Raw genomic sequence first — 13,793 nt, forward strand, 5'->3', positions numbered from 1 at the left:
AAGCTAAAATTGTGAAACTTGTAAATACTGTAAAATAGAGTTCTTTAGCCAAGTACTATTGAAAGTTTTTATGAAAAACCAAAAAGTATTGTAAATTTTCCTTTAGGGTGAATGCTGTGAGTGAATGTGAACGCAGTATGAAGAGGTATGAAAGTAGAAAGAATGAAAGAATGGTGATATGTTGAAGAATGTTTTATTGAAAAAACAACAAAAAAATGTTGAGGTGTAATGTGAACATTTTAAAATGTGTAGAATTAACAAATTGTTTGATATGTGAAATTATTCAAATAAAAAAAGATTAATTATAGACTAAAAAAGTGGTCTATGGTACATATTGTTGGACTTTCAATATGGCTGCTCTAGATTGAAAGAGTTTTCGAATTACGTAGCAGTATTGGCATGTGTGTAGTTCTTTATTAAATTGAGGCTTGGCCTTACTGTGGGAGCCCAAAGCCAGTGCTGTTTTCAGGCTCTGGCCAAGACAAGCATCATGCTTTGTTTTAAGTGATAAAAAATGAGCTGCAGTAAGTCACTTTGTAATGGGCCATAACTAACAACTTAGTCATTTTATATCCTGACTGCATGTGTAAAAGGGGTAACAGAGCTTAACTGCAATTTAGACCTGTTTAAACATTGCCAAGCTAATATAATAATTGTAAAACATTGAGGGTGGGGGAATGATTTTTCTTTTTAACACGAGGGGTGCGGCATTAAGAAGTTTGAAGACCACTGCCATAGAGCATATGCTAGCACTGTAGCCACAGTAAAAAGGCAACATTACTCAAAATGGTCACATCTAAAAGAACATCATCATAATAACTTACTGACTTTTTTTTCTTACAAGCTTAACGAGAACAACAACAAAAAATTGGCAGGCACAATGGCAAATAAAGACAGCACTATTTATCATTATTCAACAATTCTAAAAATACGTTTTGTTCTTTATTCATTTTTCAAATATATAAAACTGAGCTCAAATTTACATGCTTGTACAAAGACATACAAATGTTAAAAAAAACACGTTGGCTAAGTCGGAATGAAAATTCATGTTTAAAAATATACATTTCATATTTTGTCAAAATGCGGGATGTACTTTGGGTTACATTGTAAAGGACTGAATGCTCTAACTTGCAAGTGCTTTTTTCGGAGAATGAAATACAGCAGAAACGAGAGTAATGACAGCATATCTGAAGGTGGGGAAGGTAAGGAGCAATATGAAGCATATTTCATTGGAAAGTAGTAACTATTTGTGCAAGGCATAGTCACCAATGCACACTGGTGGGCACAGCTCATACATTCGATAACGTTTCAAGATTTAGGAGCACTAGGTACAAGTGTTGACACTTTGCAGAGGCATTTTGCAAGTGGATGAGGCTTCCATGCAAACAGTTTTCGATAAAACATAAGTTCCATCAAGCCTACAGCGGTTCCATCAGTTGTGAGGTGTTTGTTATGAATTGGTGTCTAATGTGGTTTTATTTAGTAGTTTCTGTGACAGCGAATACACCCTGATATTTCAAACTCCATGGATAAATGTTTCTATTTAGTGACATGGTGCTAAATCTAACCATCAGTATTCAAAAACTGCAATAAAGAAAAAACAGAGAATTTGGGACAAAAGGTAGTGTCAGTTCTGTTTTCAAATAACAGAAGGTATGAGGTTATTCATATAAAAATCATTACGTTATGTTTTCAAAACGGATTAAAAAAAACGTTGATTTATATTGATGTGCATAAACAGAGTCCATAATATGTTACCCCGCTTCGAGGGTTTTATGCACAATTCTCTGGAGCTTCGGACTGTAGAGGAGTGAAAATATAAAATCGGGACAGTAACTATGCCCAAAAAAAGGAGCTAAAGACAACACAATATAGAAAACCATGAATAGGAAAGAACCGATACACAGGAGGGTCAGTGCATATTCAGGATAAAGCCACTCGTAGTTAAAACAAAGTACAAAAAATCAGACAGACCATGTAATTTTGGTACAGATGTTCGCCCTTTTAAGAGTAATAGTTAAAGCATACATGTCTGACATCCTACTTCAAACAGAGCATCGTCAGTGCATATGTGGAATGGACAAGTGCCCGGCGGATAGTACAAAATGTGGAATAGAACTTGCCCACTTGACCAGTTTACTCTAGTGCAGTACCCAGTCTGTACAAATACAAAAATAACTGCACTAAACACAACTATTTTTAAATAGACAATTTCGAGCAACTTCATAATTGCACTCAATACGTCTCACTACAGTACTTTGACATGCATGAAGATTCAACTCAAACTGAAGCAACAACTGACTAGTTGCCTCATTCAAGCCTTTAAAATCTACAGTACTATTGCTGAAGGGGGGAAAAGACACGCTTGTTCTGTGATATATTAATGTATTGTGTTAGTCAGATCCTCATTTCATATTGGCTAGTGCAATTCAAGAAGGGACAATCCCAGGATAGGGTAGGATTCTCAGTAAAACTACATAAGGCCCATTGGAATTGGAGCCCGATGCAGTCCTACTTAACACTGTACCAGAGTCTGAGCCACATTGGTACCATCTCTGTTTTTGTAGCACACACCCCGGCCACAAAAGTAGCACATTACTGTAATCCTCCCCCCAGAACACATTTGCATCAAATGGATGTAGTATGAGAATCTGAACTTTACTTTCGCCATATTAGCACAAATAAAACCAAAGGGATGGAATCAGAACAAATGAGATTCCGTGTCTACAGCACAGGAAGATAATTACAGCTGTGTCAAGTCAAAGTATACCAAATCCATTTTTTATGGCTTTGGTCGATATTGCATAGACTGACCAAACTAAAGTATTTCTAACAGTGGTGCATTGACAACAAACAACAAAACAGAAACAAGCAGTCACAAACACTTTCTGAGCTTCATAGGAGCAAATCTGCATTGGTGATGCAGAAAAATAAGGCAAAGAGCAGTGGAGACACCTATGCAAAGTAAGTACAGTTTCAGGTAGAAATGACAAATAATGTAGTACAATGCAATTAATGAAGATGTGAGAAAGGATAATTATCTACAGCTACTTGCAATCATGACCTCGTGTTGAATACTTAACACTTCTACATTTGATCTGCAAATTCTCCTCACTGGGAACTGGAGTACAAAAAGTTAACTATGAAAAGAGTGATACTTAGACAGATTTGGGGGGAATACTGTAGTGGAGCAAACAGGAAAACGTTGTCAATATGATCGCAGTCCTGTTGTCTGAAACACAAGTCTCAAACACAATAAGATTAGAAAGGATTCAATAACCACATAAACAAGAAGTGGCTATTTAAAAATTAGCTATCTAGAGTAGATATGAGGATTATTTCTCACAGCTCTGTGTTTGAGTTGCATTGTACAGTGAGAAAATGTCAAGTACAAATCCTTTAAAATAATAAAAGGAATCCTAAAAGGAATTTAAAAGAACTTTACACAAACTTAAGATCGTAAGGAGAAACCCACTCTGCTCATAAATACTAAAATAATGTCCTTCAACCTTATTGGTTTTTCTGAAGGCACCAAAAAGTCCATTCCACACGAGGTAGAACTCAAGCCTTCCTTGTGTCGTAAAACATTTTCGCAGTCTTTGTCGAAGGTAAAATTCATAAATGCTCAGGAGGAGGAATGTGAATTTCGACTCAACAGTTCATCATAAGATTTGTTTGGTGACATCAGAAAGGAAGGACTCAATGTTCCCACATCTTCATCTGGATCTTCCACAATTGCAAAAGAAACCTCGTGACCCATATGGTTCTGTGATTTGTGGCAGTCAGCAGCCACAGACATTGATGAATTGAAAGCGGCACCTGAATGGTTTTCTTGAGTGGGAACCATGTTCTCAGGGTCTGAGCATGTAAGTTCCTTGTGGAAGTCTATTTCACAGTTCAGAAGTGTTTCTTCTTTCCACTTCTTGATAGCCACCTTCTGTTCATCGAGTGAAAGTTTGCAAAGCTGTTTGGCCTTCGTTAACGGAGTTGGACATACTGTGCCCTGAAGAGCTCTGAAGAGAAACCTAGGATAGAACAAATAAAAAGAATCAAAGCTGTGTCACGTGTTTGCAATCCAAGCAGAATCAAAGCTGTGTCACTTGTTTGCAATCCAAGCACACAAAAAAAATAACTGTTAACCCTCTTTGCAAGCTGACTAATATATCATATCAAACAGTAAAAGTTGTGCAGGTTAAAAAGTGTAAAGTAATTTGTGAATGCTTAACATAATCCTCATTACCTCCATCCACTCTGTTATGAGCAGGATTTTTGGGGCCCACTGTACTTCCCCAACTATCTGCATCAAAGCAGGCAACATTAATAGCTGCTTGTGCAACAAATCTGCATGAATAATACTCGGGGAATTAAAAAACACATTATCACAGGAAATGACATCCAATTATAAAACTAATCTCATTTTACTGGGGATGTACTGACCTCAACCCAGACCTGCACACAGAAGGATAGAAACGTTTTGCCCATTTTATTCAGTGAAAGAATTACCATTGCCTTGTCAGACAACAACTAAGATCAATAAAATATTAATTTGAAGACCCACACGTCGCTCAGGTCACTTGCTTTTCATGAATCTAAGAGCACTGCCTCAAGTTAGATTAAGTCTTAAAAGAGTCCCAAATTTTAACATTTATTGAAGGCTTTATTCAAACAAAACACTCCCCTTCTATATCTATACATATAAAAACGAATGTATGTCGGTCTGTCTGTCTGTCCTTACTACACAATTCATCCGATCGCCAGAAACTTTGGGAAGTTGTTGAGTACACTCCCGTGAAGGTTTCTGGAATGCATTTTTTTATAAATATCGGCCCCCCAGGGCCCGCATAATCTTTCGAATACTGATGTACCCACAAGACGGAAAAACAAAAAATCGTGTATCCACAAGCACGCGAATAAATAAATAGAATTAAAACGACACTTTGAAATGTTTTCCATATTAAAATGAATAAGTTTCAATAAAAATGACAATCTAAATTGAATGTTATCATAACGCGTTTCATTGAATTTCCTTTCTTAGGAGATCGCAGGAACGCGCGACGTGTAAGCTAGTACATTTATAAAAGGCCAAAGAATTCAGGGATCCTCAAGTTTGAAATTTTTACACTGGATTTCTTTGAGGAGGACTACACCTCAAAGGTTTTATACATTTAAATTCCATACTATCGTCCATCACATATTTTTGCCAGAAAGAGGTGAACGTTTAAGTTTGGAAGCTTTATGACCCCTTATGTAGACATGAAAGTATAACTCAAGATCATGAAGGCTCTTCAGAGAAGCATATTAGTATGGGGAAATACAACCGCAGCTTTAGATTGCCATATGCGATGGGCTGGAGTTACAGTTCTTAAAATATGGTTACATATATACACATTGTAAATAGAAATAAAGGGTCTGGGTATTACCTAGGTAGAAGAGCTAGAACAGTAGACATGATAATGACAAGATAAAACATGGGATCTTGCATATGCTTCTCCATGATCCAGTATGGGTTGGCTGGAGGGTTACAGGTAAGACATGTTGCTCCAAACGCCAAAGTAAAGACAAAGTACATGCAGACGCTTCCAAGCATAATAATGGAATGTATCCAGGTCTGAAACAAGATAGAAGATACACAAAAATGAACATTTACAAAAATATTTTAGCAAATAAAAGTGATATCAGTAAATATGTAAAAAAGTTACTTATTTGTACTTCTAGGTCCGCACTGTAGGAATCTTCATTAAAGTAATAAACCAATGAATATTTCAGTAAGGATGTAGGGTTTCCAGAAAACTTCCTTTACATAAATAAATAAATTACTAATGGTGTAAAGGGAGCCTTTTCTTAAATGCAGAAAGAAAAATAGCAACCTTTCTGAGACTGAATTTTCAAATGCTTTTTTATCCAATTAGCAGAAAAAGTATGCAATGATGCCAAAAAGAAAGTACATCCTCTTATAATCCTGTCTTTACAAATCAGTACACATATACACTCACCTAAGAAACACAGGTAAATTGCAGTTATGATTACGAATGAAAACCCAAAAACTACTGAAGTGCGCAAGTTATGGTTAGGACCACAATCAGTGCCTCACACAAAAGCCATGCAAACCATATCTCACACATGCATCTTTAAGGAAATAGATGCAATAAAAATATTCAAAATCATTTTACAGTTGAGCTTATATATCACATCACATATTCCACTCTGACAGAGACAACTATGAATGTGCTAACATTTATTGTGTGAATTATATCCTGTTATTCAACTGCAATTCTGCTTCGGTGCTATTTGTTGGTATAAATATTATGATGCCATAAGCACTGCATTTGAGCATACTAAGTGGAGTAGCATGGCCAGAGCGGGTCATAGAAAGAGCATCCATCACAGAAAAGTGTTTTTTCGCTGTTTGATACCAGAGGGTGCCACATCAGTAAAAGTGAAGAAAAATCTGGTGTTTTTTCAGTGTCTACTGAAAAAAAGGATTATGTTACTTACCCTGTAAGCCTCCGTTTGTGGCATGTAGTGCTGTAGATTCACAAACCTCCATACTCTTGGAATCTAGTGTTGGATTTGGAGTTGTGCAAGTTGTTTTTCTTCAAAGAAGATTTTCGAGTCACAAGATCGAGTGACTTCTCCTCTCGGTGATACTGGGCATAGACTCCTTTGTTGGACTGTTTTCCAGCAGGCGGGTGAGAAAGGAGTGCAAGAAGGGTTAAGAATGAGGATGTCCACCTAAGTATGAAATGCAAGTACAAATCTACAGCACTACATGCCATAAACAGATGCTTACAGGTTAAGTAATATAATCAGGTTGATGGCATGTGTGGCTGTAGATATGCATGCTCTGCATATACTGTAAAGGAGCCCATCCCAAAAAAGCAGTGGCTAGCCTGTGAGACTTGAAGTAGTTTGAAAAAAGAGTATGTTGTACTGCCTGACCTACATTTGCTTGCTGGCGCGCGAAAACATCCACACAGTAGTGTTTGGAAAAAGTGTGTGCGGTATACCACGTAGCTGCCTTAGAAATGTCAGCTTTGCGAATATGTCCTAAAAAGGCCATAGTAGCTCCCTTTTTACGAGTGGAATGTGCTCTGGGAGAAAGTAAAAGCCTTTTGGCTATAATGTAGCACGCTTAAATACATTTGGCTATCCACCTGCCTATGCCAGATTTGGATATGGGGTTGCCTTTATGAGGTGGTGATAAGGATACAAAAAGTTTATTTGTTTTACTGAAAGTTTTAGTTCTATGTTGAACATGACCACTCTTTTGACATCGAGGGTATGAAGAGCTTTTTCCGCTACTGAATCAGGATTAGGGAAAAAAACTGTGAGCTCAATGGACTGATCTAGGTGAAATTGAAGAACCACTTTAGGTAAAAAGGTAGGATTAGTATGAAGAACCAGTTTGTCTTTATTTATTTGAAAGAATGGTGCTTGTAAAGTTATAGCCTGGAGCTCACTAACACACCGGAGTGAGGTAATGGCAACCAAGAATGCTACTTTCCATGAAATAAACTGTAGGGGGCATGAGTGAAGAAGCTCAAAAGGGAGATAAATTAGCCTGGTTAGAACAATGTTAAGGTTCCAAGAGGGTGCAGGAGGAACCCTAGGAGGGATGATTCATTTTAGACTTTTCATAAAAGCTTTGGTGACTGCTTTTTGAACAATGAGAGATGCAGTCTATTTTGGAGATAGGCAGCTATGGCAGCCAGGTGTAATTTAATGGAAGAATAGGCTAAATTAGCATTTTACAATTGCTTGCTTGAGGAGAATGTCCACACATTCATGTAATAAGTTAAGGTAGCCAAACTCTAAGATCTCAAGAGCCAAACTGCTAGATTGAGAGTTTTGGGATCTTTCCTTGATTTTGATTGAGAAGGTCCAGCCTGTTGGGGAGTTTCTCGTGTGGAACTACTGAAAGGTCAAGTAGTATTGTGAACCACTGCTAACATGCCCAAGTGGGAGCTACCGGGATCAAGGGCAGAGATGTTTGCCTGAGTCCCCAAACTAGAAATGGAATGAGAGGCCTAACACAAGATGGCGATCGGGATGGCTGCATAACCGCTTGGCTCCGTGAGCCCTCCCGCCCCGCACATATATCCTGGCGATAAACCTGAGCAGTATTTGCTAATCTAGGTAGGGGAAGGGAAGCATTCACTTACCATCTGCTTTTGAGGCTCCACCGCGCAGTAGACCCGAAGAACTGTCTCCGTCTCTTTGGCGGCCTTCGCGGTGCTGAGGCCGGGATCTCGAGTGAGGGGAGTGTCCGGCCGTGATTGCGACACCAGCGGCCTCTGGTTGCGATGGGAAGCCGGTTGGAGAGAACCTGAGATCTGCGAGCCGGAAGAGATGATACCAACCCACTCCCAATAGTGGGTTACCCTGCGGGAGGTGCGATATAGCTGGGACGGAGAGAGTCCATGATGCCCAGTTCCCCTTCGGTGTGATACCCGGTTATGTTAACTGCCCTCCCTGGGAACCGGTGGGTGACTCCCGGGTGGCAGGGAGCTTGTTTAGCCTTTCGGTGACTCTCCTTTCTGCTGCCTGCCCTGACTATTGCGATCCCGCTGTGAATCCTGCTGATCCCGGGGGTCGGACCCGCTCCTGAGGTGCGGTGAAGGGGAAAGAGAACGTGACGGCTGAAATGGCGGATGATACTTTCCCGTGCGCCCCTCACCCGGGCAGAGAAACCGGTGCACAAGAGAATCCCGGGGTCTGGCTATGTGAGAAACCGCCCACGCCCAAACATATAATGGCTGCATTAACAACCCTGCAGACAGCCCTGATCCGGGAGGCCCGAGATTTGGGACAAAGGATGGCCGCCATTGTTGTCCCGCCATCTTGTAATGGCACGGATCGCTCTCAAGGAGGCGCCGATGTGTCTGCCTCTGCTTCATCGACGTATTCCCCGGATGAGTCTACGTTCTTAGAGACGTGGATAGATTTGGTTCATGAGCTTACAGTGGATGCACCTGTGGCGCATGTGATTGTCTCACCGGGGCCTTTCTCTGATCGGCAAGTGGAGGAATGTAAATGTAAATGTATAGGCATTTATATAGCGCACTACTTACCCGTAGGGTCCCAAGGCGCTTCGACCGCTGCGAAACCCTTCCTGGCTTCCCTGAGAGATGGTCCCTTAATGGGTATCTCCAGGGTGAGACCAGGCATCCCCGGCGGTCTGGTGGGGCCGTTAGTGAAGATGAGGCAAGCTAATGCCCAGAGTTGCCGAGTGTGATCGCTGATCAGAGTGGGCACCGAGGCGAGAGAATTATCGAGTCCGCTGACCCTGGTCCAGAAACCTGCCGCGCCGGGAATCGAACCCTGGTCCCGGGCCGTCCTCTGCTCTCGGGTCTGCCGCCTCTAACCAGTGAGCCACACTACTTCACTCCAGGAACAGCATCGATACACGGCTTGGGCGGCCCCGTCGGGGTTTTGGCGCTTCCCGCATCGTGTGTTTCCCTTTCCGTGTCTGGCAGGACTGTGCTTGGACTCGAGACTGTTGGCGGTTTTGACATTGTTCCAATCAGACTTCCGCCGTGCATCGTAGGCGAAATTTCGGTGGCTGGGGTCCTATGGAGCGGCGACACTGCCTGACCCTCCCGGTGTAATCGGAGCCTTTGTGCTACTTTGTATCCCGTGTGAGGGATGGTTCAACGTTGGTACTATTGACAAACGAGGCCAGGGGTGAATTCGATTGGAACATGGAGGGACTCATGGCTGGTTGATGATGATTTGAGGGGCGCTTAGCGGGGATGTCATTGATTGCGTTATGCGTGATTGCTGCTACCTGTACTTCTTCTACCATTACTGTTTATACGTTCTTTGCACGCGGAGGTGGGAGGGGCCGGATGACCAGATCGAGGGCCCTTCTCCTGTAATTTTTTTCCTTTTTCTTCTCTGTATTTCAGGTCTCTTATTTAGGGCGACAGGCACGCTGCTGGGGGGGTAGGCCGTAGCCTTTTGCAGGGGTGCAGGGTTGGGGGATGGGTTTGTTATTTTGTGTTCTCTTTGTTTCTATGGCCCTTTGCCCTTTTCCTTTTTCGATGTCGTCTTCCATGTCTCCCATATTGTGTTTCGCCTTGAGGGGTGGGGCTAGTTCGCCATGATTGCTTGGTGTTTATTGTATCTATCCTGACTCATATACCCCCTCCCCCATCTTTTTTATCTATGTACATCACTGGCGTAAAATCTTTTGCTTTAGTTAGCTGTATTTGGGGTGTGCGTGATTATGCGACATTGATTTTCATTTTATTTTTCGTTATTATAAAATGAACCGTCTCAGATCCTTACTATCGCATGGTACTTTACTTATATGATATATCCTGGATGCTACTCAGCTTTTGAACTCCGGACAGCTGTATGTTTTTATACCACATTACTTTTTAATCGATTTGAATAGCGGCCGGCCGGACTGGTTGTAGGCCCATGTTTGTATCTCCGTACTAAAACAATAAAGGTTTGTTAAAAAAAAAAAAAAAAAAATGGAATGAGAGGGAGGTGCTATTTTCCAGCCAGCTTTGCCATGAGGGGAACGGATAGACACTTACCCACATCTTGCCTTGATCTCTGCCATGAGGGGTATAGCTGTTCGTGCTCCGCTGTTGAACCGCCACACCGCCGTGAGGGGAACAGCCAGGCGACAACTACAATTCCCAGAAGGCCCCGTTTGGCGCCAGTGAAGGACGTCATCGGAGGGTGCCAGAGGCCCTCATTGCCTGCGCGGCCCTTCCGCAGCACGGGAAGCGCACCCGGGCCAAGTGCGGGCCCGTCCACGCCCGTCAGAGACTGGAGGAGACTCTGCTGAACTGATTTCCTAAGGTGAGCCCTCTCTAACTTTGTTTTACCTCTCACCTATATTTGACTAACGTGATCATGGGGAAGCGAGTGGGCCAGCCGGCTCTAAAGCCCACCGCAACAAGCATGGATAGCATGCTGGAAAGAGCGGTTAGTATTGTGAGCAACGAGATAGAACTGACCGAGAGGCGTGTTTCCCTCGGTTTGGGAGTACCCCCTCTCTTTCAGTCTTCCATTTTGGAGGGCGCCAACCCGAAAATCAGTGCACCAGACAGTTTTATTACCAGCTGTGCGATTTCTGGTGGCGGCACTATATCCCAAGCTCTTTCCCCAGATGTGGTTACATTAGACACTCCGGTGGACACTGAGGCAATTACTGGGGCGAAACGCAAAAGGAAGCTAGTTAAAGTGCCAAGTGCTAAGAGGAAGCAGCCCATCTGCCCTTGTTCTTCCCGCACAGCATTGAGATCCTGAATACGTCCCTCTTTAAATTCCTCGACAGCTTTCGTCCAGGTGCACACTCCAGCTATTGACTCGTCGCTCTATTGGAACTCAGACTTAGAATGGTTTGCTCCTTTCTGGAAGTCATGGATGTGATTTAGCTGTTATTGGTCAAATTGTAGATACCATCACTGAACGTGTTAAAGGCGCACTCAACAGTTTCCTTGCCACTTTGAAAGATCATCTGTCCATGTCTCAGCTTGCGTGCCCTAATAATACTCCGTCTGTCCAAATCAATTCTACTGCGTCTATTGCTTCTGGAATGCCATCTATACCATCTAACATTATGTCAACCTGTACAAATACTTTGATTGGTGCGCCCAATTTGAATCCAGCGAACATTTCTTGTGATATGTGTAACAAAATTAAGATGTGTTTTGCACCTGAGGGTAATGGTGGGGAAAATGGCACCACTGATAATGGTTGTGCAAATCGCCCACTTGCTAAGAATGTGACTACCATCACGGCCACTGCTAGTATCCCCACTATGGCCCAACCTAATATTCATGCTGCTGGTAGCACATCACGAGAGGGTGGTACTGACATTACTAGATTGTCAGACCCCATGAGTAGCAGGGAGGTGTTAAATTTACCCCCAGAGGCGTGCCCTTATGTTGTGGTTTTGGCGGGTGTGCCCCCATTAAGGCCAAATCAGACAGAATCATGGGAGCAATTACGCCATAAGAGTTTAGACTGGCTATCCAAACAAAGGGTTTAGGGCGTCACTTATTGACCACATTATTATGGTACTGAGAGTTGGTTGGGTGGGGCAGTCCCCAAAACGTATTAAGGGCGACTGTATAGTTATCAAATTTCGCAGACCATCTTTGGCTAAATCAATATTATGGCCCCAGGAGGCCCAGCCTAATTTAAACACCAGTATCTGGGCTCTGCCATTGGGGTATTATTATAAACCTTCCCTGGAGGCATCACTTTTTGATACGCCTCATACCGCCCGCCCCCTCTCCTTACACAAAAGATTTTTGCCCCTATCTGGTTTGGATAGCCAGGATTGACTGTCTTCTCCTCGCACAGTATTAGAATTAGCAGAGCCAGTCCCCCCCCACTTAATTGCACTCCCGCCTTGTGAACTAGATATCCTGACCACACCTAATGTCGAATCCAGTCTTAAAATACTGAGTTGGAATGTGGCTGGTCTCGCGTCCAAAATGAATTTTCCTGACTGGTTGGAGTTAATCCACAAACAAGATATTGTAATGTTCCAAGAGACCTGGGCCACTCAAGAGTTCTCTCTAGAGGGGTTTGAATGTTTTAATATCTTAGCCCCCACTCCAGATTCTGGACGCCCAGCTGGAGGCCTCTCAATCTGGATTAAAACTATGGCAGGGGGACGTGCCAGGGCGCTTAACACCAACGATGATAAATATCAGGCTTTAATTTATAAATGGGGGATTTTGTTTTATTTAATTATTTTTTACAACAATGATTTTAAGAGTGTTCCCAATATTTATTTTATTTGCGGGTTTATAACGCGCTTGAATCACCCCTACCGGAGTATCTCTGTGCCCACAACACCAGAAGCATGTTCAAGAGTAAATGGATAGCATGTTAGTTATGAAAAAGGAAGGTTTTAAGCTTCTTTCTGAAGCATAGATGTTCAGAGCATTGCCTCAGTTCAAGGGGAAGCTTATTCCATAGAATAGGACCAACTACAGATAAAGCTTTTCCTCCTTGTCTGGCCTTTCTAGCAACAGGCATTCTCAGAAGAAGTTGGTTGCTGGATCTAAGAGACCGCACCGGGTTGTATGGAATGAATTTATCTCTCCAATGCGGTGGCCCTAGTCCGTTTAGGCTCTTATGTATTAAACAACAGGTCTTAAATTTTACCCTATTGCGGACTGAGAGCCAATGAAGTTTATCCAGGAGAGGTTTAGACGGTGTTCTGGGCGGGGCGTTTAATACCAGCCTGGCAGCAGTGTTTTAAATCACCTGCAGTTTGGCTAGCACTCCATCATTGACTGACAGAAAAAGGCTGTTACAATAGTCAAAACAACTAAGTATCAAAGCTTGTACCGAGGTTTTCCTGGTGAAGTCGGGTAACAATGGAAAGACCTTTCGCAACAGTCCAATGACATGGAAGCAAGAGCCCACCGTGATATTACAATGCTGTTTAAAAGAAAGTTCCCGATCTAAACGCACTCCTAGATTCTTCACAACCAATTTGGGGTCTGGGACCGGGCCAAAGTCTTGCGGCCACCAGTCCGGTGTCCATAAAATCTTTGCTTCCCCAAAAAGTAAAACCTCCGTTTTACCTACGTTGCACTGTAGGCAATTAGAAGACATCCAATTTGCTACCGCTTTCATACCACTGCATAAAGAAGTTTTCACTTCGTCGGTAAGGGTTTTAAAAGGAAACAGGAGCTGGGTGTCATCCGCGTATGACACTGGGATGAAACCAAACTCTCAAGATTTTAGCCAGGTGGGCCACATAGATGTTGAAAAGAGTTGGGCTTAAACAAGAGCCCTGTGGCACCCCT

The 13,793-nt window shown here is 42.4% G+C and overlaps 1 protein-coding gene across 1 annotated transcript in view; it reads right to left on the minus strand.

The window, feature by feature from the left end:
* Nucleotides 1-915: 915 nt before the first annotated feature.
* ATP10D (ATPase phospholipid transporting 10D (putative)) overlaps nt 916-13,793 on the minus strand; it is a 745,681-nt gene continuing 732,803 nt past the window's right edge. The window contains exons 22-23 of the mRNA XM_078678229.1: nt 5,421-5,608; nt 916-4,025 (exon numbers count right to left, since the gene is read on the minus strand). Coding sequence (XP_078534355.1) covers nt 3,626-4,025; nt 5,421-5,608 — 588 coding nt within the window. The 3' untranslated portion in view covers nt 916-3,625. The remainder of the gene's footprint in view (nt 4,026-5,420; nt 5,609-13,793) is intronic.

Source organism: Lissotriton helveticus, chromosome 2_2 (assembly GCF_964261635.1).
Source record: "Lissotriton helveticus chromosome 2_2, aLisHel1.1, whole genome shotgun sequence".
Lineage (NCBI taxonomy): Eukaryota > Metazoa > Chordata > Amphibia > Caudata > Salamandridae > Lissotriton > Lissotriton helveticus.